Source organism: Aspergillus ibericus (assembly GCF_003184845.1).
Source record: "Aspergillus ibericus CBS 121593 unplaced genomic scaffold BO80scaffold_21, whole genome shotgun sequence".
NCBI lineage: Eukaryota > Fungi > Ascomycota > Eurotiomycetes > Eurotiales > Aspergillaceae > Aspergillus > Aspergillus ibericus.
Genome location: NW_020292119.1, coordinates 75777 through 100992, shown reverse-complemented (window position 1 = coordinate 100992; position 25216 = coordinate 75777). Strand labels below are relative to the sequence as shown.

General features: G+C 53.5%; 9 protein-coding genes across 9 annotated transcripts; 7 read left to right on the top strand and 2 right to left on the bottom strand.

Annotated features, from left to right (window-relative positions):
• Positions 1–245: 245 nt before the first annotated feature.
• Positions 246–848, top strand: BO80DRAFT_356612 (RBM8 family RNA-binding protein; the record flags this gene model as incomplete). Its single annotated transcript, XM_025715798.1, has 2 exons — positions 246–494; positions 618–848. The coding sequence occupies 2 exons, from the start codon at positions 246–248 to the stop codon at positions 846–848; spliced, it is 480 nt and encodes a 159-aa protein (XP_025574924.1).
• A 915-nt stretch (positions 849–1763) lies between these two features.
• On the top strand, positions 1764–3976 carry BO80DRAFT_92840 (putative glycosyl hydrolase). The gene is made up of 2 exons (XM_025724926.1): positions 1764–1995; positions 2070–3976. The coding sequence occupies exon 2, from the start codon at positions 2130–2132 to the stop codon at positions 3960–3962; it is 1833 nt and encodes a 610-aa protein (XP_025574923.1). The 5' UTR covers positions 1764–1995; positions 2070–2129; the 3' UTR covers positions 3963–3976.
• Positions 3977–9261: 5285 nt separating this feature from the next.
• BO80DRAFT_425415 (uncharacterized protein) lies at positions 9262–9701 on the top strand. Its single transcript, XM_025719517.1, has one exon. The coding sequence runs from the start codon at positions 9358–9360 to the stop codon at positions 9598–9600; it is 243 nt and encodes an 80-aa protein (XP_025574922.1). The 5' UTR covers positions 9262–9357; the 3' UTR covers positions 9601–9701.
• Positions 9702–11699: 1998 nt separating this feature from the next.
• On the top strand, positions 11700–12301 carry BO80DRAFT_356314 (short coiled-coil protein; the record flags this gene model as incomplete). The annotated part of the gene is made up of 2 exons (XM_025715785.1): positions 11700–12019; positions 12115–12301. The coding sequence occupies 2 exons, from the start codon at positions 11700–11702 to the stop codon at positions 12299–12301; spliced, it is 507 nt and encodes a 168-aa protein (XP_025574921.1).
• A 247-nt stretch (positions 12302–12548) lies between these two features.
• BO80DRAFT_92777 (uncharacterized protein) lies at positions 12549–13221 on the top strand. Its single transcript, XM_025724925.1, has one exon. It carries the CDS (start codon positions 12763–12765, stop codon positions 13111–13113), a length of 351 nt encoding a protein of 116 aa, XP_025574920.1. The 5' UTR covers positions 12549–12762; the 3' UTR covers positions 13114–13221.
• Positions 13222–15827: 2606 nt separating this feature from the next.
• Positions 15828–16865, bottom strand: artA (14-3-3 adaptor artA; the record flags this gene model as incomplete). Its single annotated transcript, XM_025721485.1, has 5 exons — positions 15828–15929; positions 15981–16051; positions 16106–16347; positions 16421–16727; positions 16805–16865. 5 exons carry the CDS (start codon positions 16863–16865, stop codon positions 15828–15830), a joined length of 783 nt encoding a protein of 260 aa, XP_025574919.1.
• A 2731-nt stretch (positions 16866–19596) lies between these two features.
• BO80DRAFT_425410 (uncharacterized protein) lies at positions 19597–20333 on the top strand. The gene is made up of 4 exons (XM_025719516.1): positions 19597–19745; positions 19870–19935; positions 20037–20102; positions 20175–20333. The coding sequence occupies exons 1-4, from the start codon at positions 19612–19614 to the stop codon at positions 20212–20214; spliced, it is 306 nt and encodes a 101-aa protein (XP_025574918.1). The 5' UTR covers positions 19597–19611; the 3' UTR covers positions 20215–20333.
• A 91-nt stretch (positions 20334–20424) lies between these two features.
• BO80DRAFT_465077 (putative nucleoporin Nsp1) lies at positions 20425–22890 on the bottom strand. The gene is made up of 4 exons (XM_025722694.1): positions 22794–22890; positions 20958–22710; positions 20778–20901; positions 20425–20724 (listed from the first exon to the last, which is right to left on the bottom strand). Exons 2-4 carry the CDS (start codon positions 22670–22672, stop codon positions 20518–20520), a joined length of 2046 nt encoding a protein of 681 aa, XP_025574917.1. The 5' UTR covers positions 22673–22710; positions 22794–22890; the 3' UTR covers positions 20425–20517.
• A 199-nt stretch (positions 22891–23089) lies between these two features.
• On the top strand, positions 23090–25184 carry BO80DRAFT_425407 (uncharacterized protein). The gene is made up of 4 exons (XM_025719515.1): positions 23090–23299; positions 23357–23941; positions 24000–24238; positions 24303–25184. The coding sequence occupies exons 1-4, from the start codon at positions 23209–23211 to the stop codon at positions 25023–25025; spliced, it is 1638 nt and encodes a 545-aa protein (XP_025574916.1). The 5' UTR covers positions 23090–23208; the 3' UTR covers positions 25026–25184.
• Positions 25185–25216: the final 32 nt, after the last annotated feature.

The following is a 25216-nucleotide window of genomic DNA, read 5'->3' as shown; positions in this document are numbered from 1 at the left end:
CTTATCTATTCCGGCTTTCTCACGGTACCATTAAAAACATGGTAGCCACCGAACTATCAACATTCGTCGTTAACTACCACCCGATTACATAAGCACACCGCAAGCTTCGCGAAGATCCATCGCAGTCCATCGCATTGCAGAGTTGGCCATTGAACAGCCACCTTCATCTAATCCTTTCGCCTTACCCACCTCCCCTTGAGCTATAGATCCTTGACGGTTACAGGCTCTCCGATCCGACCGTCATCATGTCCGCAGAGATGGAAGTCGACCCTCCAGTGGCGCAGGAAGAAGTTCCCGCGCAGTCGGGCAACAGTACCTCTGATCCGAGAACAGACGGGGGTGCTGTTGCTGTGCGCAGTATCGAAGGGTGGATCATCATTGCGACTAATATCCATGAAGAGGCTTCAGAGGAGGACGTGACGGATCTGTTTGCTGAGTATGGGGAGATCAAGAACTTCAACTTGAACCTGGATCGTCGGACGGGTTATGTCAAGGTAGGCATCCTTTACTCCTCATCTTCTGTGTGAATGATTCTACTATTCGCTGGATATATCCCAATCATCTATTCGGAACACCCTATCTCTAGGACGAGATGATGCTAATTCAGTGTTGTCTAGGGTTACGCGTTGATCGAGTACTCTACCCTCCCAGAAGCTACAGAAGCCATCAAAGCCTTGAACGGATCCAAATTGCTGGACCAGACAATCCAGGTCGATTACGCATTTGTTCGGCCACCTCCATCCAACAAAGGAAAGAATGCTGGACAAAGAGGGGGGCGTGGTGGACGGGGTCGCAGCAGGAGCCGCGAGAGGAGTCGCAGCCCCGGAGCTGAAGAAGCGAGAGACTAGGCGTATTGTTATGGCAGCGAGGAGTCGTCTTCTGTTCGCTCTATGACCTTGACAGAACCCTCATCTTTTGTTTTCTTTGCTCGTCATCACTAGCGTTTCAATCTTCCCTTCGCGTTCGCCCTCAAGGACTGCACGGTTAACCGTCAACAATGACCCTGTCTCGAAATGCACACAAGTTGGTCTCAGTTGGTATGGCGTTATGGGCAGCAGTGGCTCCAGCCGGCAATGTCTCCTACGGTGCGTGTCTGCTCAGATGAGGATACCAGTGGGAGGGGATACTTGCCGGCGTCGTAAATAAACAGCGATATGGTATGTGCTGGTCCAAAACCTATGCCCCCAAGCTGTCGTTCTCCCTTTCAGTTCCCATCTCTCCTACTTCAGCAGACCGTCTTCTGTCGCCCTTCATCCTGAATGCCGTTGCATTCCGTGGTTCCCTCAAGTGCACTTCGCTGACTTGGCTGCAGAAGAAAACCGCTCGCATGATATATCAAGCTAGGATATGCCAAAATGTCCACTAGTTCCAAGTCCAATCCGGGTGCAACCCACCGAATCCGAGTCTGATGTGGCTGGAGCATACTTGTAGCGTCTCCTCTGTCTGCCTGAACCGCCATCATTCCGCGCATGCTGAGTTCAGCCTGACCCTTATTTCACCTAGATCCCTGTAGAGCATTTAGATCACGGTCATTGGTCATCCGATTCATGAACTGCAGACATTATATGAGATTTGGCGGGGAAAAGATCATAAGATCGTGTGGGGGGGAGAAGGCTGGGTAGGATTCGGGCATGGGATTCAGGCAACGGGAGCGCGTGATAGGATACCAAGAACGAGCCCCCGCGACGATCGCATCCCAAGCAGCGCTTCTGATGGCAGCAGCTGAGGACCGGCGCAGGTCATCGGGCCTGGGGGGCAGGAGCGGATTAGTTAAGCCCGGGGAGTGGCTCTTTCCCTCCCCCGCAACGGCCGAACTTAAAACTTATCGCTCGACGTCAAGGACCCTTTCTTCCTTCTCCCTCGTCACCCTCCGCTCTTGCCCCGGACTGGGGAGCATTGACTGCTGAAATATGCCTCATTCGGTCCTGCCGGTCGATTGGATGTAGGTCGTCTTTCTCTGCTCTCGAATCCCCACGTCCTGCTCGAGTTCTGCGGGTAAGAAGTAACTACTATTCTTAACCTCGTGAGACATTCTTGTTGCTTATCGGCCCTCCGCCCTGTGTTACCAGTACCACGAGACCATTCGTTTATCCGGGTTTTAGGTATCTACCACTAGAAAGGCCTCCAAGATGCGTGCATTACGTGCCATTCATAGATTTTTTTACTTGACTTTGGCTTTGTCTGAGACCAATGCGCTGGCGTTGCGGTCGCAGGACGTCCTTGCGCCATTGTCTCCCAACGCGCAGGTTCCGCTAGAGGATTCGACCGCACCATCGGAGCAGTTACCCCTTCCTGCCCCGGAGGAGCCTGACGAACCCATCGCTTCCATTACCCGCATCTATCGGGATTTGTTGGATGCCCTCAATGTGATGCAGGATGACTACTTCGAACTTTGGCAAGGCACCTGGCCAACTAGTATCGATTGGACTGCTGCCGTGCTTGGGACTCAAGTCTCCGCCACTCTCTCCTCGCTGACCTCCACTGCGGGTGATATCCTACCGGATGCTGGAGGCGATACCAAAAAGCCAGTGCTCGAAGAGTATGCGTCGGGATTCGAGAATCTCATCAACCATTATTTTGACCAAACCTCGGCATTTTACTACGGTGAGGATGCCTTTGCCGTCAGGAATCAGGCATTCGATGATATGCTGTGGGTTGTGCTGGGCTGGCTGGAGAACATCAAGTTCCAAGTGTTGCACACCGACCTGCATTACGATGATCCCTCCTCGCCCAACGGCACAGCCAAGCTGCGCTGGCATGGAACCCAGTTTCAAACCCCGGCGGCCCATCGAGCACGTGTCTTCTACGGGCTGGCGTCCGGGGGCTGGGACGTGTCCCTCTGTGGTGGCGGCATGATCTGGAGCCCTTACCTGACACCCTACAAGAATGCCATCACCAATGAGCTGTACATATCAGCTAGCATCGGGATGTATCTTTACTTCCCCGGAGACGGAATCGATTCGCCCTTCTTGGAATCTGCCGTGGACGACGAGAATTGGTCCGACGGTTACCCTCACGAGCCGGCTCATTTGCAGGCCGCCATTGAGGGGTATTCATGGCTGAATGCCTCGAACATGACTGGTGCCGATGGTCTCTATGCAGACGGCTTCCACATCAACGGGTGGAAGAGTGCCGATGATCCGGGCACCGGCAAGTGTGATGTTCTGAACACTATGGTATACACATACAATCAGGGCGTGATCCTTAGCGGGCTAAGAGGACTTTGGTTAGCTACTGCTGTGCAGCAGTATCTATCTGACGGACACCTTTTGGTCAGCAATGTTATGACGGCTACCGGGTGGCCTGACAAGGTCAGTCAGCAGTGGAAGGGACTTGGCCGTGGAGGTGTCTTGGAGGATGCATGTGACTCTGCCGGGAGCTGCTCCCAAAATGGGCAGACCTTCAAGGGGATCTTCTTCCATCACCTCGCCGAGTTCTGCCGAGATATCCGGCCGCAGGAGTTGCGCTTCCTGGCCAGCGCAAACCGGACAGCTGACGGGGAAGACGGCTGGGAGTATGTATACGAGTGGCACCAGGCACGATGCCGAACATACCGCCCCTGGATCGAGCACAACGCCAATGCGGCTCTCTTAGCCAAGAATGGCGATGGCAAGATCGGAATGTGGTGGGGAAACACCTCCGCCACTGACGTGAGCCCTCTGCCGCAGGGGGCAATCGACTATCAGAACTATGGCGCACGGGCTGAGGGCTCGGAGCCGTTGACGGGACTTCTCCGCAGTCGTGGCTCCAAAAGACCCAGCGACGAGATGAAGGGACCAAGCTCACAGAGAGGGCCGCACCGCTGGGGAACTGCATCCAAACGGTCGGGTTTCACTGAACTGGATGATGAGGCGGAAGACCCCAATGATCGCGGCCGCGGACGCACTGTCGAGACACAGTCAGGAGGTGTAGCGGTGCTGCGGGCCTTGTACCAGTGGAAGACGACAACGTCTCTTGCATGACCGGGGTCATTGGACCATCTACTTAGGTCACCCTGTATAAATGGGATGTTTGCATGTTAGGAGTTCAGGAATACCGAGGACCGGAACTGGCGTTTGGAGCACGATTACCTTTGTCATCTGTAGAGTGCGGCAGCTGTACATACGTACATCGCCACATGCATCCTGCTGGATCAGCAGGGCAAAGTCGAACCGGTGAATTAGCCCCATCCCAGCGTGGCAAGTCGCCAGCCGTGTTAACCCGGAAAAAACCTCCGCAGCCCGGTAGGGAGCGAACTAGGAAACCACGACATCATCGCACATGGCAAGATCACCAGATTAATCTCGGCTAGTACATCGTAGTCCGTATCGTGTTGGCCTCACCTACTTACCGACTCAGTAACCAGTAGAAAATCCCGTCCGTCCCGAAAAATCTCAATAAATCACTGAGTAGTTCGTCCCGTTTTCATTTAATTTTCTTTCCCTTTCATTCGTCTCCCTCACGATTGGATCCATTTTCTTCCTTCAGTTCCTTCTCGTCCCGTCCCCGCCATCCCTCGGCCCCGTCCCCGGCCGCCCCGAACCATTCATCGTGGTTTCTTCGGGAAGTAAAGTTGTGTTCAATGTGTTGTCGGGTGGGACTGCTCCTGGAGGTGAGGAAGAGTTCTTGACCGACTGATTGAGCCTTTGAGGGCTTGGTTTGATTTCGAGTCGGAAATCTTATTTTGGGTATGAGAGTTTTTGTGACGATTTGAAGGAAATACTACGTACTATGTACATAGTGGTTTTGGGAAAGAAATGATTTGTTATATTTTTTTTTAGAGAAAAGATAGAAAGGGTAGTATGATATGATAATGAGATTGGTGGTGGTTGCTCGGCATACCCCGTATACTAACAGTACATGGAGTTTGTTTTACCCGTGGGGTGTTTTCCTTTTTGGGAATGTAGTATACATGGTACTTTGTAGTTGAATGTTCATTTTATCTGTGTACATAGCATGAGGTATGAGGTAGAGTATGAGTATGAGTATGATGTCGATGATCTTGGCAGACCCGGTTCGTTGATGCATTGCATTACATACTACGTACTATGTACTACTCTTTACGTCGTAAATGGTATAATTATCGGTTGGAGTACTCCGTATGAAGCATGAAGAATACTAGGGTTGCATATGCCATATGCCATATACTGGGAACCGAGATGGGGCGTGTGAACTGGTCGTGATGTATGAAAGTATGAAGGGTGAGGTGAGGTTGGTTGGGGATGATGATATCACCAGACATGACAGGAGTAAGAATCTGTGTGGCGTAAGGGTTGGCGTTCATTTATTTAATTTTTTCTCTTCTGGAGTAATTTTGCCCTTGTTTATTGTTTTTTTTCCGGGGTAGGTATGTAGTGTGATGCGTTTGAACTGGCCACTTGCTCATCTGGTCTGGTGAAGTGATGATCGTGATCATGATGTGAGAGGATTGAGGTTTGGTATGTTGGGTGGTTGTGATGAGGTATTTGCATGTAGCATTGTGTACTCCGTGGTTTGTTGGATGGGTGTATGTCATAAGAGAAGCATTATTAGGTGGTAATTTACCTACATTTAACTCTTCAGTATATTGTGGGAGTATATCATTTCCTTGTTCAGAAGATGGGTATACTACTATGTAATGGCACACCAATCGCATTAGTAATCAATCTAGCAATAACTAAGCGAAGTTAGCGAACCATGTGCAAACCCCATGAGGAGATTGAAGCCAAGGGAGGTTGGGTAGAGAAAAGAAAGCCACTAGAAACGCATTGACCGTGTCCCCTGGGTGGTGGTGGTCCTGGTGGCCGCCGGACGGGAGACCCAATGTTCTAGGAGGAATAATTTAATTTATTCTGGAAGCACTAGCTACCTACAAGGAGCTTACCACGGGGCAGGGCAGCTGGGCGACCGACCATACGATAAGGGAGGGAAGAATCTTCCATGGCAGGATGACCCTGGTCAGTAGTAGGTCGGTGTTATCGACCTGCCGGAGGGGATTTAGGGGGTTTAGCCTTTCTGGGCTGATGGGCTGCAGTTGGGGTTGGACGAGATGGCATATCGAGTCGATGCCGTCGGGTCTTTGTGTAAGGTGGTCCTGTGGCTTGAGGAGGTGTAGGGTTGCCTATCTATGATTTTATGGTGTGTATGGGCCGAGTGCTGACTGCTGTGGTACTCGTAGTCTGGTACTGCTGGATAGGTCCTCCGTGCTCCTGTGGAGAGTGGGTACTCATTGGGGGGAGGGGCCGGGGGGGGGTAATTTGATAGGTATCATGTTGTTACTCCGTAGAGACCCAGCAATTGAGGTCTACACTCCACAGAAGGAGATGGATGAGGACCATCAACGGAGATGGCGGGTTCATGGTCAGTGTCGCGATGATCCTGGAAGCCGTGCCGCGACATCAAATGATCGGGTAAAGGCATCGAGGCCAAGCAGTATCGAATCGGGGTTGTGATCATGACTGTTGGTGCTCTGAGAGTCTTAGCCCTCGCCAGTGTCCTTATTAGCGGAGAATCACATCAGCCACTAGCCGATCCCAGATCGGCAGTTCTTTATCGTCAGTCGCCAGGGTGGCATTGGCCCTCATAGCTCCTGGCCTTCATTGGGTCCGGATGTGACAGGAATGGCCAGCTGTCCGAGGCTGTCACCCTGGACACCACGGTGGTGACTGTTGGACACATGGGAGGAGGAGGAAGAGAAGGAGGGGAGAAAGCCTCCTCGACGATATCTCCCACTAGATAGAGAGGTATGAAGCCATGTTCCTCGCGGTGAGTTCGGCAGGAACTAAGAATAATAATGGAGGCCGTCAACCATGGAATGAATGGCTGGTGGAGCCGGACGCAGTCACGCGGCCGCCCAGTCGTGGTACCCTTACGTCCTCGTATTATGGCCGTCATCCGTACCAGAGTATGGAACCGTGTATGCCAATACGGCGGGCAGCCGCCCGTATGGTATTATTTCGGGAAATCCTCGCTTCTCTCGGTTTCATCCGTTGCTTCAGACCGTCCATGATTGACTGTCGGTCGAGGGTCCTGGCTGCCTGCTTGTCCACACCCATGAGGTCACGGGCTCCCCTTAAGATTAGGTACCTACCGATCTCCCAAGTCTCACCCCCTCTTTCTGACTTTCAGCTCTGAACTCTCTGAACTGACGTGCCTGTCTTCCCAAATTAAGCCTTCCTCAATCACCCGGATGGAGCATCCCATCCCTCATCGGGCCGTGGACAACTGTCATCCTAGACTCCTAAAGTTATCAAGAAACCGAAAAGAAACCGAAAGATTAAAAAAAAAAAAAAAAACAAAATAAAAACACAAAAAGGGTTCGCCCATGGTCCCATCCGGTCACAAGCCCTTCGCGCGCTCTCTCCCTGGGTGGGGAGCGCGACTGCATGCACCGATGCGGGGGTCGAGGAACGCTTTCCACTGGCTGAAACTCACCCTCTGCTGTTCAACGCTCCCCCGGTGAATGCGTCCCTCCATCGAAACGGAGCTCGTTCACTTGCTGCTCAATGGCGGTTGGGGGGAAAGGGGAGGGGGCCATCCTGCAGGTCTGCTCGACCTCGTGTTGATAACCGGATTCCTAAAGGGACGCGTCTAGGAAGGAGTAGCTCGGCGGTATAGTGTACCAGACTACCAGACTCCCAGACGACGTGCCCGTCCAGTAGGACGCGCGATATCGCTCTTGCAGTGTTTTCGCCGGCCCAGCTCAACTAAAGTAGCCGCCGGGGAACGTTCCGGGCGTCGTCCGTTGGGGCTCATGTATGCAACTGCAGCGCCTTGCTGCAAATTCGCCACGATTGTACTAGCGGTCGAGCTGAGATGCGATCTGTTCGGTGCTGGTGGTTCCTTTGATAGAACCTACACGATACTAGTCACTCCGCAAGTGACGTTGTCCTGTTTCAGTCTCTCCATCAGATAGATGGATCTGTGTCTTGGGTGTCGAGGCAGTACTCCGTACTCTCCGTACTTTGTCAGGGCCTTTCGGGGCTGAGCCTTGCATTTCAGCCAGTCAGGTACATTGCAGCACGGAGTCAGTAAAAGTACCGTCGACCGAAGAAGACACCGCGAGAGACATCCCTCGAATCCAATTATCTAACAGGAAGAGCAATGGGCAACAGACAGGTCCAATGAGAGAGACGCCCATGACGTGCTCACCCGTCATAGCTGGCGGCGACTCTCAGGTTGCCCCGAGGATGAACCACGGTGGCCGGCGACGGTCAGCACCCGCAAGGACCTTTAAGCTGCAAAAGAAAATTTGTGCTTGCGTCTTCCCCGAAGCCTCACCCATGGTCGGGCATTTTCTTCTATTGAGGTTTATTTCCCACCATCTTGGGTCGCGTATCTGTATTATATTCTTAGTGACTTGCACGACGACCACCGTCGGAACCCTTCCTTGGTCCATTCCTAGTAAGGTTGGCGAATGACAGTGGATGAAAGCCCTCCATCCCTGTCGCGGTTGCGAGTGAGTGCATACATGGCTCCCGTCAGTAGTAGAGGCGCTGTACGGGGTACCCCATACAGCCCAGTCCAGGGGGAAGGGAGCATCTGAATCAACTTTCGTCACATTATCGACACTGTGATTCGATACTTTCGAGGGACACATGTTCCCGATGGTGATGGATCGGCGGCCTGCACATCCTTTCCTGGTTCTCCCTTCGCTGCTCGCTCCCAGCCCATGATCCGTCAGAAGGTGTCGAACCCGCGGGAATGGATCGTCCTGTCCCAAGCCGTTGACTTCCTTTGTGGTGGAGCTTAAAATCCGACCAGAGAGGAAAAGTACGCCCACCCACCTCCACTCCCTTTCGGGGCTGCCACAATCAAAAGGACGATAAAATAATTACCCTACTCCGTACTACAGATGGATCAGGTGCGGTACGTGGACGATGGATGTGTGGTTTGGGGGATTCGGTCTACGCAAGAGGGGGGATAGTGGCAGTGGCAGTGGCAATTGTAGGACTAACTGCCCATAGTAGGTGATCCGGAGGGGGGAAAGGTACCGTCGGTTGTAGCACTGTCTAGGTGCATTATCAGTGTCACTAGTCAGGATAGCGGTAGACGAAGCATTCCGATATCCATGCTGACCCCGTCTTGCGGCGGCGATGGAGGCAAAGCCACGAATCCGATGGCTCGATCGACGTTGCATGACCTCCCCTGAAGACTTTGGTTAAAACGTTCTGACTAGGTCCGACTGACTACCGTCGCCCCATTTGACGTACTAGCACTTGTGCCCTTCGTGGCTTAATGATCCGCCGCCTCGGCAATTGGACAGGAGGACGGAGGAGGAGGGAGGAGCAGGAGCGGCAGCCGCAGGGGAGGGAGGAATGCTTTGGCCCGGAGCAAATTTGTGACTTGGTGAGAGTGGAAAAGTGGAAATGGCAGCCGTCCGGCTGACGCTGGCGATGGATGATTGAGCCGTGGCAACAACAAAGGGAGAAGCGCATCCAACCTCAGCAGCATCATACCGCGACATCATCATCAGCATCAGCAGCATCATCGCCATGGATCATCGTCATTGTACTAGCGGTGGATGATGAGGATCATCGCCATTCCTCCGAGGACGACACCTCGTTGGCGGTGGTTTGCGGCCCCCCCTTCAGGGGATTTGGGTTCCCGCTAAGGAGGGCAGCGTCGAACCAAGGGGCGTGAAAGCCTGGGTCCGACAGTCACTAACCGAACCACTGCTGAGAAAGGAACAAAACGAACCCCTAAAAGGGCAGCCGGCGCCCACCAACCACGGGACGCCAGTCCGAACCGAGGGCCTTGACCGAAACATCTGCCAGAGGGCCTCCGGAGGATTCAATCCGGAGGAATTTCAGTATAGGAGGGAACAGTCGTAGTCATGGATCGGGTTGTATGCGCCAATTGCCGGCCAGTGGGTGTTCAGCAGCAGCAGCATCATCATGTCTCGCTTGCCTTCCAGTTGTCTTGTCTCCAGTTGTCTCGTACGTACCCAGGAATACGGCGATAATCATTCCAGTGGCGGCCACGAGTCTTCCCACTCCTAGTGTGGTGCCGCTAACCCCCAAACGGGTAAGCCCGAGCCCACCGAGGTACCACTCCGTACTCTGTTTGTACCTCCCATACCGAATTCGGGCGGGTTTCCTGCCCAAAAGTACAGCAGGCATGTACCCTCTAGGTAATTATGGACGCGGTATGTTACCTGCTACCTGCCTAATTCTGTCGGGGCAGGGCTGTGATTAGTCCCCCGACGGCTCCAATTATCTCATAAATTGTGGTTTATTAGTCTCCATTCATGACCATACTACTACGCGTATCTGACCTTACCTGCTGGATCGCATGACTAACCTCCTGTTGCAGGGAGGTACCTCGGCGCCATACTATCAACCACCCCCCGGCGAGGTTCCTTTTTTCCTACCGAATTTCCTATTTTTCGCGACCCATTCGATTTATTACCTACCCGGAAGTAATCCTATTACATACCAATCTGCTGGGGCTGCTGCTTAACTGCTGCTGCTGCTGCGGTGGTTGCTGCTGCTTGCGAAACTGACCACGATAATTCGGCTGCTGCTCTCTGCTGCTGCTGCTGCTGCTTATTATTATTATTTATTTGATTATTATTATTGCGACGAACTATTCCTACAGCGACTCCCTCGACTCTAGCAAAGAAGTCGTCTCCTCTCCTCATTCATACCTCTCTCAGTGTCTGTTCAATTTTTTTAAGCTACTGGCTTGCTCCTCCTCCTCCTTCTCCTCTCCTCTCCGTCGGATCTCTTTCTTCCCTCCCTTTCCTCGCAACCTCTCCCCTCCTCCCGAACTCCTCCTGGGTTTTCCACTTTTTTTTACCCCCCCTTTTTTTTACGTGATTGGGATTGTGATTGTGACAACCACCCACCCACCTGTCCGCTCACCACCACCACCACCACCACCATTTCCACCACTTCCACCACTTCCCACCACTACTATCAGTTACCACCACTATCGACCAACCTTACCACCAATCTACCAACTAACCACCGAACCCAAACTCAACCCAAATCAAAACCAAAAAACCAAACCAAAAAAAAGAAACCCACCTCCCTCTTTCCCCCCGTGTGTCCAAGTTTTTAGTCCGCCCGTTTTCGGACTGCCCAACGAACTTTCTCCAAACCCGGGTTCGACGCCGTGGATTAATCCTAATCCCTAATCCCCATAGACCCAACCTCCCAAAAAAGGAACAAAGGCGATAGCTGGCAATCATTGATTCAGGTACATTCTTGAATTGCTTTGTCCCGGCGTGCTGGTTGTCTTTCCAACTTCGCTTAACCGACCACGCCCTCTCTCCCCTCGCGCTGGTCACTCACTCGCTCCCCTTTTTATCTACGTGATTTCTCACCTCTGGCCTTCCGCCCTCCTGATCCCCTGAGATCACCTCCCTGGCAGCCCGGGATCTGTTTGCTTTTCCCCTGCTGTTTTCGCTGTCCCTGTTTTGCTTTTTCCGGCCGAAAATCCTCGACGACAGCCGCCCTGGAAACAACCCACCTTTCGCTCCTACGCCAGCTACCTCCAGCGACAACGCAGATCCGTCATCTGAAGTCATCGCTAGAGGTAGTCACAGCCCAGCTGTGAAGAAGAGAGTCAATTGTTGTCACGTCGTGCGGGAGTAGCGTTACTATCAGTTTCTTCTCGACCGTGGAAAGCCTACCTCAGCGACCGCCCGAGATTTTTTCTTATTCGCTTCCCAAGCCACAGTCAACCACAGGAACTCTTAAATTCAACCACGAGCGCCACCACCAGAGCACAAAACCATGGCGTCAACGTCAGATGTGCACGGTTCTTCTCCTGTGCCGACCCTTCCCCAACCAAACGACAACGGTCGCTCGCACATGTCCTCCCTTTCCTCTTCCTCCTCCATCTCCGACGCCGAAACCGAACGTAGGGGGCGCTCTGAGAGACCTCGTATGGCCAGTCGGAAACCGAGTGCCTCGATACTGGTTCCCCGAGATCATCCTGAGATCGAAATCGAAGAAGAAGAGTTTCCCCCTGACGACGCGCGCGCCATGAGTCCTCGACGCAACTCGGCTGACCTGGAACGACTGGGCAAGGAAGCCCGGCAAACATTACAGGAGTGAGTGTTCGCAAAGATTATTCCCCTTTCTTACCCCCCCCCCGGTCCAGCTGCGCCAAGGAGGGAAATGCTAATGTGTTACGTGTCCATGACAGACAAGCCAAGGCCCTCCAGTCGTCTCTCCAAGCGCTCGCTGAACGGATTGAAGCCGTCAAATCGGACCACGATAAGCTCGAGAGTGAGAACCGATTTCTCCAGGACTATATTGGTGGTTTGACTCGCAACATGACCAAGAGCGAAATGACGAGGAGTAGCACCAAGGTCAAAAAATCGCAGAAATAGCTACGCCGCCGCATTGTCATCCCGGCTGTCCGGTACCGTTAACGGTCGGGAATTCGCTGCCCTGGGAGAAAGCGAGCGATCAGATCAAATTCACGATACGCAACCTGCTGCGCGATGACCTTCTTTACCCTTCACTTGATGAGTTCTCGGCTCCGATGATGCCACATTCCTCGCCTCGTTATGCAGGTGTCTCGCATACGCCGGAATGAGACGCTCTTGGCTGCAGTGCATGCTCAGCAGCAATACGATATACGATTCATGCACGCGAAGATCCGCTTGGACTTGCCCCTCCCCGTGTCTGGGACTCCGAAATGACATCTGCGGCTTCATCAGGTGGAACCTCGTACGACCCTGGGGCCCCGGGGGGGGCCCGTCGACTTTTCGCAAATTGATACATCACTTCGATTCGTTTTGTTTCTGGACGGACGTGATCGTGCAACGGGACACGGCGGTCGACCACGATGACCACCCTCACGACTTTGTCCACTGCTTTTTCAATAATCTTCCCACAACGCCCGGTTCTTCCGCCTGGACCACCCACGTCAATGCACTGCGCGCGTGCGCGGGGGTCCCAACGAGGCTGTGATCGTGACATCATCCACAAATGCCGGGTGTTTCCAGGGAGTTTGATCGACGCCTACCGTCTTGGCAGCGATCCACGCCTGCTTGTTGGGCCGTTTGTCGAGTCTACCTTCCTCTGTTCATATTTTGTGTTTCACTTTTTTCATTTCCTTCTTCCTTGCCTCTTCTTTTATCTTTTACTTTCTTTCCTATCTGTCATATCATACCGGAGGCTTTGTGTATTGGCATAGCACGCGCGGCGTTGGGACATTGACTGGGATTGTTACTTAGACTTGTTGTGTTTCATCTTTCTTTCTGACATTGGAACCGCACTGGGCGCATTTGTTTGCAAAGGTCTGCAAAAAGGCGGGAAGCATTTTCACGGAGCAGCCAATCTTCATGTGGTTTTCATCATCCTCATCCTCCCCATCCTGTTCATCGCCGCCTCACTCGTCCCCGACTTCGACCTCATCCTCCCCGTCCCCACCCTTCCTCCATCAACATGTACATTGGAATCGTCCCGGTCTGACGATTCGGATTCGACTTGGTTTGATTTTCGTTTGGCTCTGAAGACATTTGCTTACCATACCCAGAAGCGAGCGGTTGATACATTAAATGAGAACAAAATTGTCGAATTGCTCCTCGTAAATCCCCTAGGGTCGTTCCGTAGTGGTCCCTTGGTAGTCTAGATGATTCTACTCCTCCATAGTACTTACTGTCCTCACCGCATCTTGTCTGACACCTCAATGGATGATCCCCACCCACCCACTCCTTCAATCAAACGCGAACCAACCAACCCCGAGCCAGCAAACCCGCCATCGATCAGTTTCATACCTATCACCACCACACCCACCATGCCGAGCACACCACACCACCACCAACCCCATCAATCGCTTACGTCCTTTTTTCTCCTGCTGTCTTCATCCTAGCCACCTAGCCAAAGTCGACCCTCCACATCGGAAACTAACCCCGTTCCCCGTCGGTAGTAGAAATTTAATTGAAAGTACTAGCCGTACTTTATTCTAGGTGGAACTTTAGTTGACTGCCCTATCCGATGTTTGGTCAGATGCATGTTCCTACCTTTCTAGGGGAAAGCTACAGAGTATGATCTACAGCTGGGGGAAAGTACGTATTAGGGTAGGGGTGGAAGATGATGGGAATGTACTATGCATCTCGTTTATTTTGTTTGCTTTGTGTAAATGAGTCAAATGTACGGGGTACCTGGGACTTACTTGCCTAGGGCGTAGTACTTACTTCCTTGAGACACTGATCCCTGGGGAAGGAATACCACCACCACCACCACCATCATAAGTGAACCCAGTACGGAGTACTAATAACTCACAATATAGTCACTACGAATAACACAAAGAAAATAAAGACAATCTATACCTATCTACTAGCCGCATACGTCATTCCCTTTTCCCTCCGTCTCATTTTTCTTAAGTTCTCTTCCCCCTTATTTCTTTGTCTTTGTCTTTGACTCTAGATTCTAGATTCTAGTCTCTAGTCCAGACTATTCTTCCTCTCTAATCTATGTCGATTTATCCCTCGTGTATAACTAAATGTACATACGTGCATACCTACATACTAGTAGGTAGGTATACACCGGACAGAGAAAAAAAAAACTACGACTATAAATAGCCATCCCCTGCCTATCTACCTACCTACTCCCCTACCTGCGTCATATTCCAAAGGAGGTAGGTGAGTAGGACATAGAAGCTAAAAGATAGAAGGTACTTACTTACCGGGGCCTGGATGCTTAGTTCTCACTGCTTGCCTAATTCAGTAATCTTTACTTATGTCCTAAGTAATCTAACCTAAGTTAACCAAGTAGCCACCCTTGAATCCCTACCAGGGTCAAGTCCAGTACTCCGTACGGAGTACCATAGGCAGTACTTTGTCAAGCGTACTGTACGTACGTACGTATGTATGCATGTATGCATGTATGCATGTACTCCATAAATCACTCACAAGTGAACAATCCAACAATCCACTAAATCCAACTAAACTTAATGTATCTTACTGCACCACTGTACATAGCAATCTATACAAAGATCTACCCCCCTCGCACCTAGGCAGTAGGTAGGTAGAAAATTCTAACGGAGTACAGAGGACGCATGGCACTACTGTATACTTGAGGGTAGGTGGAGGATGGTATGCATGTATGTCCCGGGTCTCCGAACGGAAGGGACTCCGGAGTATCCGCGAGGGATGATGGACGATGCTGTTCTGCATGTCGGTACACAGTTGATCATGGTGGGTGTGGTCTTAGATCGGGATTTGGTTGGTCGCGTGGTTTCTCAGGTCTTTTGGTTCGCTTTCCGGGTTGGGATTTGGTGCTAGCCTGTCTGTTAGTGGTATGTTCCTGTCTATCTTAATGTCAGGCCAAGGTACGACCAATGCATCCATCGCCTCTATACAATCTTACAAGTACCGTGGTATCATAATTCAAGTTTCTTTAGCCACTGCCGGCTTTAGATCTAAACTCAGCTAAGGCGACAAACAAACGCCGTACGTGGCACAATGTGGAAAACCAAGACAGGTCGGGGAAGTCAACGTCCGGTGGGGAATAGATTGACTAATGTAAGTGCGATGGATGACAGGGAAAGGTATTCTTTGGGGAATTGCGTCAATAGGCAAAAAATTATAAAAGAAATCAAACGACAATCGGAGGCCCCCGGATGAGAGACCAGACCGAGACCACTGGCGGCATCAACGACACCACCCAAAAGCCACTCGAGGCCAAGGGAACACGGGGCACAGAGCATGACCTCGAGTTCAAGACCGTCAGCCAGTGATAGCCAACAGCTCCTTGCCGTCTAGGTTTGCCAGATGGTATAACCAGATGTGCACTCTCACTCCGTACCCCTTTTCCTACCCAGGCTTCTGCGTCTAAGATCCAAGGTGTGTCGGCCGGTCGACCTTATCCAGGTCCGCACGCGAGTCCTTCGTCATCTTTCGTGATTTACTCAGCGGGCTTCTCGCCCTCAGCCGGGGCCTCGTCCTTCTTATCGGCGGGGGCGCTCGGCTCAGCGGCGGGCTCAGCCTCGGATGAGGTCCAGAGCGTCTACACAGCGTTAGCAGGTCGGTTCTACACAGGGCAACCATGTCCTCTTACCAGGTTGTCTCTAAGAAGCTGCATAATCAGGGTGGAGTCCTTGTAGCTCTCCTCGCTGAGGGTGTCAAGCTCTGCAACATCTGTTAGCCTCATGACGGCATATCATAGAATCAGCCTCAACATACCGGCAATAGCATCATCAAAGGCGAGCTTGGCCAGGTGGCAAGCCTGGTCGGGGGAGTTGAGGATCTCGTAGTAGAAGACGGAGAAGTTCAGGGCGAGGCCGAGACGGATGGGGTGGGTGGGGGCAAGGTCGGTCTGAGCAACTTCGGTGGCGCTCTTGTAGGCCTCAAGGGAAGCATCGGCGGCACCCTTGCGGCGGTCGCCAACGGCGAACTCAGCAAGGTAACGGTGGTAGTCACCCTTCCTGTGAAGCGGAAACATGTCAGTTATGGTTCCCGATCGCATCGAGGGTGGAAATAGTATGGGTCGTCACGCACATCTTGTGGTAGAAGACCTTAGACTCGCCGCTCTGGGCAGAGGGGATGAGGTGCTTGTCGAGAACCTCAAGGATGTCATCGCAGATCTTGGCCAGCTCGGCCTCGATCTTCTGACGGTACTCCTTGATGAGGGAAACCTGGGACTCGTTGCCCTTGGACTCTTCTTTTTGTTCGATGGAAGTAACGATTCTCCAGGATGCACGACGGGCACCGATGACGTTCTTGTAGGCAACAGACAGGAGATTCCGCTCTTCAACGGTGAGCTCTACATCGGCGGAGGCGACCACCTTCATGTTCTCAACCATTTCTATCAAAAACCAGCCATGTTAGTATGGAAGCCTGGTTGCCGCGAGAGAAGCGGTCGGGTAAAGGCAGATGACGCACCTTCGTAGCGCTCAGCCTGCTCGGCGAGCTTGGCGAGGTAAACGGCATCTTCGTGACCCATTGTGAAAGATTATCTGGATAGAGAAATGGAGATTAGTGGGCAAGATCGCGAATAAATAGATTTCCGGATGTAGAGTCCGAACGACTGGGGATAAGCGCCACAGTGGACGGGGAATCGATAGTGCAGAGAAGCGAGGGGCAGGCAGTCACAGGGCAAAAGTGAGGCTGTGAAGTCAAGTGGTGCAAGGAACACGAAAGCGATAACGCCTCCCCTCCTTTTTCCCTGTTTGCCGGGAGCCCCCGTCATACGTATCAGGTCTCCCAGCACCCGCCAGACGGCGAGGGAAAAATCAGTCGACTTTCCAGGCCCTCACGACCCCCTGATCACCCAGCACCCAAGACCAGGATGCACTGCGACGATCGGGAGGCTTGGGAAAGGTGGGCGTGGTGCTGCCAGTCGTTCCCCTCGGCTAGCCGTCGACTGCCTGCCTGCCGTGTCGCGTTCCAGCGTAGTCTAGACGGGCGGCCATGGAGGGGGGGATGAGACACACCCCCCGGCCATTCAGCGCGCAACCAAGACCGGCACACGATCCTGGACATGCAGAGCCTCTTGACGCAAACTCCCCGCCATTTGCGATCGGGAGGGGAAAAGGTGGATGACGCTGGAGGGGGAGGGGGGTTGCCATTGGAAGGGTATGGTACGCGGAGGAGGGGGGAAGACACGGCAAGGATACGGAAGACAGAGAGGCTTACCTGAGATGAAGCAACAGATAGGAAAGGTGAAGTCTATAGTCTGACAAAAGGAGAGGTTAGAAGGAATTGAAGGAGAGAATATGAACGACGGATAAATTGGGGGGAAATTTTGGGTCTGGTCGAGTCTTGTCTTTTTGTTTTCCTTTTTTAATTTAAGGAATGGGGGGGGGGAGTATGACTTAAGCAGGGGGAGGGGATGGGCAGATGGAGACAATCAATTAGGGAATGGCAAAAGGGAAAAAGGGTGGAGGGGACGAGGGAGGAAGTACCGGAAAGAGGACGAGATTGAGGTTAGTCAGATGGGGAGAGTGGCAGTAGTAAGAGAGAGAGAGGGCAGTAAGAAGAGGAGAGTAAGATGGTTGGCAGGTTTAGTGTAGTCAGGAAGAGGGGAAGGAAGGAAGGAGGAGAAGGAGGAGAGCAGGAGAGGAGGAGATCAAGAAGAAGAAGGAGGGGGGAAATAATTAATGGCCAGCCGGAAGGGGGGAAAAGGGAGTTGGCGGTCACCACTGGCCAGGAATCCTCAAGAGCTGCTCTGCTGTTGCTGCGCTGCTGCGGTGCCAAACAGACGCCCAGCAGCATCATCGTCTTCATCATCCCAATCCTTCGACGAGGGCGCCTCCCCATACTCTCGACTGACTAGTCCATAGTTACCCAAGGGCCAGCCCATGATGGAGTCCATCCACCACCACCACCACCACCACCACCACTACTACTACTCTCCCCCCCGAACCCGGCCCCGACCACTAACTACGATAATTGATACTAATAATACCAAGAAATCACAGTAATTATTGACCCTCCCGTGGGTTTATTTGGTGAAGGGGGCGTCTTTCACGGGGTAGAGACGTAGAGAAGCAGAAAGAATCCTGGCGGTCATTCCTCTGCCTGCCTGGTCTGGAGTCCCGACCTATACGGAGTGCACATCATGGCCATTCTCCATGATGCCACCACTCCAATGGCATCAACCGTCAACATGCTGGACAACAATCTACACAGAAGAGCAACCCCCCCCCCTCCCCGTTACGTAGTGGCCGGAACTAGGATTGCCCATCGGCCACCCAAAGAATGAGATGCGTCTCCTGAGTCCCGACACGCTCTTGCTCCTCTTCTGTCCTCATCCTGTCGGGTCTGGCTTTGTGTGGTTCGGTGGGCCTCCCATCGTCATCCCTATTTCACACCCGCCAATCGTCCCGCCCACAGCTGAGATCCCAGACCGTCGCCGAAGGAGATGGACTGGCGGCAGGTGATTATTGGAAGGGTCAAGGACGGAGTAGTGGCAGCGCGTCGGCCGACGCTTAGGACCATTATTGATTGATTGATCTGGGTCAAGGGATTCCTTCTGGAACCTCGGGGAATATTGATGATGGCGCAGAACTATTTAATAGGAGGCGATCCTATAACTAATTCTCGCGCGCATCGTCATCAGGGATCTGGCGGCTTGGGGACGGAGGAATCAACATGACAGACTTGGGTACTACTTGAAGTGAGATTTAATCTCCTTGGGTTTGACAGAATAGATAAACCCATCCATCCACCTTCATGAGTTTATACTATGGTAGACTTCACGTCAACCAGGAGTAATAATATTAGCCATGGATCATCGTTAATCCACGTCGCATCCTCAACATCCCAAGTCCCAACCAACACTGCCCCCCTTCCCCTTCCGCTTCCCCCGTAGTCCAGCCAAGTTAGGCAACACACCATCCCGTCAGGTCAGCTCACCTGACCTCCCGCGCTGACTCACCAGTCCCCTCCCATCACATGATTCCAGCCAAGTCACCACCCGCCGGGATCGAATCCACCCGATGAACCGACGTCATCTCCCGGTCTCGACGCCTTAGGTAATCCAGCCAGGCCGGTTGCATTATTCGCCCGCTGCAACGAGTACAAGTACCTGAGGTGCTGTTCGACCTGAAGCTTTCTCACATACCTTAACCCATCGTGATCAGACCACCTACATCATCTACCACCCTTCATCCTCATCCTCATCACCTTCCTACATCCTACATCCCACATCCTCATCCCCAACAACACCCACACCACCAACTACCACCATGCTCCGCCAATCCATCACCAAGCCCATCACCACCACCAACCGTCTCCTTCTCACCCGGTCTTTCTCAGCTCTGACCCCCAGAATGGGTGCCGGCGATACCGGTGCTCCCCGTGCGGGAGGTGCCCAGCACTCGTACGTTCCCCTTCCCCCTTCCCCTTCTATACAGTATACACGTTGTCAGAGATGCATGACATCATCACCACCCATCTCTTACCATCAAAGTACACAACATAAGCTAACCACACCATACCAACAGCGACTCATTCACCAAGCGCGAAGCCGCCCAGGAGGGAAGATACATTCACGATAAGGAGATGGAGAAGTGCGTATACCCACCACACACACCCTTTACCTTTACCGTCGTTCATTCATTCCGGACAAAGAGACACGGGAAGATACAGGAAGCTAACGAACGGGATACAGGCTTCGACTTCTTCGCGCTAAGGTCCAGGAACAGCGCAAGCACCTGGATGAGTTGGATAAGCACATGTATGTTCTTCGAACTTTTCAGTTACTGCCCGTGCATGTGGGGAATAGAAAATGAAGCTAATGCGGCTACAGTGACGAGATCACCAAGAACCAGGGCGGCGAGCAGAACTAGATGTGATGAACTTGACTATTGATTGACACGGTCCGGCCGACATGAGTTATGTTTGGTTGAGCTGACGATATGACACTTACCTACCTACCTACCTGACTGCTTAGCTAGCAGCTAGCGTGTTGGGCTGTCTAGCTCGCTACCTAGCTACCACATGTAATCTCTCCTCTTCCATCTACGTTCTACATAGCATAGCCGGTAATCCATATTCATGGCGATTATCATTATTCCCATTGAAAGACTCCAGCGGTAAACAGCGGAAAAATAGCATGCCTAAACCATCCCGTACCTTGTTACATAACTCCCCTAGCGTCGTCCCATGTAAGAGCGGTAGAAATCGTCCGCAGCGCTGGCGCCCATGCTCGAGCTGCCCAGCCCGTAGCCAAAGCGGGAGGACAGAGACTGGCCCGCTTTCTGGGCGGCGTTCACCTTGGCCTGGAGCTCGTTGGTGCCCACGTCGATGACTTGCAGTTGCGCGAGGTGGGAGTTGAGGATGCGGACAATTTGCGAGATCTAGCAGAGATTAGTCAATGAAACATTCCATACAACGAACATGATATACGCACCGGCTCATCCGCCTTGTTTGTCTTGCTGAGGGTCGCGGACGCGCCGTTGACTTCTTCAATCATGCTGGCCAGATCCTTGCCCATCTCATCCAAACGCTCTGATAGCTTCTCCGCCATCTTGTATCTGTTCTATTGTCAGCATCACCGTCACACTTGTAAAGAAGAAGGGCGGATACGTACGTCCTCTCACGCTCCTGGTCGGGTCCCTGGAGGGTTTCACCCGGTCCAACTTGCTTGGAGATCATCTCGTCCACTTCACGCTCGTACCGGTCAAGCCACGAGCCAAGCTCTTCCTGCTGGCCCTCGACAGATGCCAGCTGACGCTCCACTTCTTGAGTAGCGCGCTCAGCATCCACCGTGCTACCATACAGCTTTTGCACCTTGGTGCCGTTTTCGACCAGCATCCGATCCCATTCTGCAACCTTCTCCGCTTGCTCGCGGAAGTCCTTCTGGTACTTGGTCAGATCCGTCGCCCATCGGGTAATGATCTCATCCATAGTCTTGTTCTTCAGGCGGGACTGGGCGGGTGGAGTCGGTCCTGCAGTCGATGCACCAAGGCCAATGCCGCCCGTCGCGGTGGTCGTTGCGGTCGTGCCGGCTGTGCCAGTGGTGGTCGAAGGGGCGGCCAGGGAAGGCTTGTCGCCGGCAGTGGTGGTGGTAGTGGTGGTTGTGGTGCTGGCAGTAGTACTAGCGGGCTGCGTAGACGGCGTGCTCGCCGCGGGCTTGCCGAACAGCCCACCGGTAGCCGCTGCGGGCTGCGCCGCGGGTGCTGCGGTGGCTGTAGTGGCTGGGGTCGTCGTGGCCGTAGACTTGGCGCCACCGAGTCCACCAAACAAGCCACCAGCAGGAGCAGGTGTCGACGACGGAGTTGCCGACGAGGTAGCTCCACCTAGGGCTGGGAAGAGAGAATTCTGCGGAGTGGCAGAGGAGGAAGCTGGGGTCGTGGTGGACTGTGGGGTAGAAGACGGAGTACCCAGAGAAGGGAAGACTGGCTTGGTGGCATCAGCTCCAGACGTCGGGGCCTTGAAGAGAGACGATGTCTGCGCGCCGCCTCCTGCTGTTGCTGCTGCCTCGGTTGTCGGTGTCGCGCTAGGAGGTTTTCCAAACAAAGTGTTTGTGGTGGTATCAGGCTGTTTGGCATTGGCGAACAGGTTGCCCCCCGTAGAAGGCGCCGGGTTTGAACCAAACATGGGTTTTTGCGCTGCGTTCCCCCCGAAAAGACCCCCGGTCGACGGCTGCTGCGAAGCGGTGGCGGAGTTGGCGGCGGCGCCCCCGAACAGCGACGGGGTGGTAGCAGGGGCTGTAGCGGTCGTAGAAGACGGGGTGGTCGATGAGGTCGTAGTTGTGGCCGGGGTAGTCGAGTTCAGATTACCGAAAAGACCACCAGGCTTCTGTGCTGCCTGTCCAAAGAGCGTTTGCGTCTGGCCAGTCGCTCCCTGCGGGGGAGGGCCGGCGGGCGTCGTGGACGAGGCATTGGCGAACAACGAACCTCCAGTCTGACCGGGTGTGGAAGTGGCATTGCCAAAGAGACCCCCAGTAGGCTTCGATGCATTTCCAAAGAGCCCACTCGTGGCTGTCTGTCCGGAGCTAGCAGTTTCGGTCGACTTGTTGGGAGTTTGTGATGTGTTGCCGAACAGCGATGTCTGGCCAGTGGCCGCAGGCTTGTTCTGGGTTCCGAAGCTGAAAGGCGAAGCACTGCTGGTGCCTGTTCCAGCACCACTGCCAGCAGCACCCCCGAACAGAGGCGAGGAAGTGCCGTTTGTCGGAGCTCCTACATTTCCAAAGAGGTTGCCCGAGCCTGCGCCCGAGCCAGAATTGGCGCCAGCAGACCCAAAAAGACCTCCTCCCTTGGACGCGCCGCCGGGGGCCGAATCAAATGAGAAAATATTGGACATGGTTTTGGTGGATGACGAGAGGAATCAACAGGGCTGCCCTGGAGGTGGGAAAAAAAGACAAACCAGTCAGTCCGGGCCGGGTTTGGAGGAGAGCAGAAGGTGAAAAAGAAGCAACACTTACTGCGCCCGGGGAAGAGGTGCCCTAGGGAAACGGAATAGTCAATTCGGGCGGAGGATGAAGTCGCGCCGTGCTCGTCCAACACAACAGTGACAATGAACTGCTTGGAATGGAGTATGAAATGGACGGCATTCATCTTCTTTGCTGGGGCGGCGCTTGCCGCGTCTGGCGGCTAGCCTGCACACCTGAGGCATAATGTTTTTCTGCCTTGGTGCCCTCTTTGCCTGAGGCTCTAAATGATGTCGCCGCGTCTGCCTCAGGCCACGTTCGAGACTCCCATCGAACCCGACGATCAGGAGGACAACAACATCCCTCCGTTTCATATCCATTCTGCCCCTGGCTCTTCGGGCTCAGACTCTCTCACGAGCCTCTGTGTCCCTCTGTACATGATCTACGATTGAAACATTGATTGATCCTCATGTCCGAACGCCTTTCCCGTCCGTCCAGTCCATACTTGGAGCCCCCGAGGAAGAGCGTCGAGCTGGAAGACCCGGGGGCTCGGGATTCCGGTGAGCATCAGTTAGTACTGAGCACCTTTGGATAGGACGTTAACCTTCTTGATACAGCCACCAACAGCGACGACGACCATTTTTCAGACGCCAGTGAAGGCCAGCCACACCTCGAATCCCACCCGCCGTCCGCCCGCGCATCCCCTATCCCCTTAACCCGAGTGGAGAAAGTCGACGAGGAACCCTCGCATGGGGAGGTGCCTGGAACCGCGGCATATGAAATTAGGGATCAGGATGCTGTCCCCGACCAGATTGAAATTATCCCGGATGGCTCGCGCAGTCGGAGCGCTTCAGCTACCGGGCAGCGGCCTGTGACTCCGAATTCGCCCATTCCGCGGACAGTAGTCGAGAAAGTCGATCTAGACGAACCGAGCCATGGCGAAGTGCCTGGGACTCCAGCATACGAGCTACGAAAGGCAGATGCGGTGCCCGACGTGGTGAGAAAGGCTTCCGAATCGGCTGACTCGTCCCCCATATCGGGCTTCGTCGAGGACAGCGCGGCCGACGTACCTGTTCCGGAGACGCTGCTCTCTCGCGTGAACTCCAACGAGGACGATACCGAGGAAGCTGGCCCTTTGGCTCACCGACCCAAGCCAGGTGACCCCGAGCCTGATCAGACCGAAACCGTCCCCGAGACACCAGGTAAGCCGGTTTTTGATTAATGGACGACATAAGTTTCAGGGACGATTGACCAATTCAGATTCGCCTACAAGCCATCGAAGTCACACCCGCGGAGAATCGTCAGTAACCGGCGCAGCCGATGACACAGCCGGTGCTGACGAGTTTGACGATTTTGACAATTTTGCCGAGGAGCAGGAAGATGACGATTTTGGCGATTTTGACGACTTTGACGATGACTTCCAAGAGCCCATGACGGAGGCTGTCGAGGCCGAGCCAGCAGATTTCCAGCCTTCACAGCCTCCTACACCTCCCTCAGTCGTACGCACCACCCCTACCATCAACACACAAGCCACCCAGAGACCGTACTAAACCCCCGTTCCAGCCCCCGCTCCTCGACCTCGACGCCATCTCCTCCTTCACAGACCTTAACACCACCCTCTCCGACTCCCTCGATCGTCTCTTCCCCAGCACCAAAGACACCACCACCCTGCAGCCACTCGACCCAATCCCCAACCCCACCGCCATCTTCAGCACCGAGCGCTCGCTCTCCCTCTGGTCCCAGCTCGTGGCCCCTCCCCCACTCCAACCCCAAAACTGGGTAAAATCCCGCATCCGCCGTCTTTTCCTAGTCTCCCTGGGCGTTCCCGTCGACCTCGACGAGATTCTCCCAGCCTCCAAACAAAAAAAGCTCATTCTCCCCTCCGTCAACCTGGACGACACCCGCCCCTCCTCCGCCCCACCAACAGCACATTCCCGGTCCCAATCCCTCGCCGCCAAGCGCGACAGCACGCAAAGCGGCCCCGGCAGCCCAGGCCCCCAGCAACAATCCAGAACCCGCACCTCCCGACGGAGAGAACCCTCCCCGCCACCAGAACTAGACCTCTCCGCCGTGCACCGATTGTGCGCCACAACAGACGCAGCCCTAGACGGTCTCAAAGACGGCGAACTACGCGGACACGTCCAAGAACTCGAAACCGTGACCTTACGAGCGAGCTCCGTCCTCGAGTACTGGTTAAAACGATTGGACGGACTAGTCAGTGAAAAAGAGGCGTTTGAAGGCGTGATTGAAAATTTGGTTAGTCATGCTCGACGAGTCCGGAAGTGATTCCCATTGTCATTACCATTCCCACTACCATTGCCATTGCCATTGCCATTCCAACATTGATGTCTTTGTTGATGTTGATGTTATGTCATGTTTGATGTGTGTCATGTTGATAGATAGATATAAATACTATGAATTATTAATTAATGATACATACCCCGCTGACACTGGCATTGACACTGACACTAATATAT

Coding starts and splice junctions, on each gene's coding strand:
- BO80DRAFT_425410 (XM_025719516.1), top strand. CDS start 19,612: ATGCTCCGCCAATCCATCACCAAGCCCATCACCACCACCAACCGTCTC. Junction 19,936..20,036: donor CACGATAAGGAGATGGAGAA/GTGCGTATACCC, acceptor AACGGGATACAG/GCTTCGACTTCTTCGCGCTA. Junction 20,103..20,174: donor GATGAGTTGGATAAGCACAT/GTATGTTCTTCG, acceptor ATGCGGCTACAG/TGACGAGATCACCAAGAACC.
- BO80DRAFT_92840 (XM_025724926.1), top strand. CDS start 2,130: ATGCGTGCATTACGTGCCATTCATAGATTTTTTTACTTGACTTTGGCT.
- BO80DRAFT_425407 (XM_025719515.1), top strand. CDS start 23,209: ATGTCCGAACGCCTTTCCCGTCCGTCCAGTCCATACTTGGAGCCCCCG. Junction 23,300..23,356: donor CCCGGGGGCTCGGGATTCCG/GTGAGCATCAGT, acceptor TTCTTGATACAG/CCACCAACAGCGACGACGAC. Junction 24,239..24,302: donor CTCCTACACCTCCCTCAGTC/GTACGCACCACC, acceptor CCCCCGTTCCAG/CCCCCGCTCCTCGACCTCGA.
- BO80DRAFT_465077 (XM_025722694.1), bottom strand. CDS start 22,672: ATGTCCAATATTTTCTCATTTGATTCGGCCCCCGGCGGCGCGTCCAAG. Junction 20,902..20,957: donor GACCAGGAGCGTGAGAGGAC/GTACGTATCCGC, acceptor ACAATAGAACAG/ATACAAGATGGCGGAGAAGC. Junction 20,725..20,777: donor CAAACAAGGCGGATGAGCCG/GTGCGTATATCA, acceptor AATCTCTGCTAG/ATCTCGCAAATTGTCCGCAT.
- BO80DRAFT_92777 (XM_025724925.1), top strand. CDS start 12,763: ATGACCACCCTCACGACTTTGTCCACTGCTTTTTCAATAATCTTCCCA.
- BO80DRAFT_425415 (XM_025719517.1), top strand. CDS start 9,358: ATGATTGAGCCGTGGCAACAACAAAGGGAGAAGCGCATCCAACCTCAG.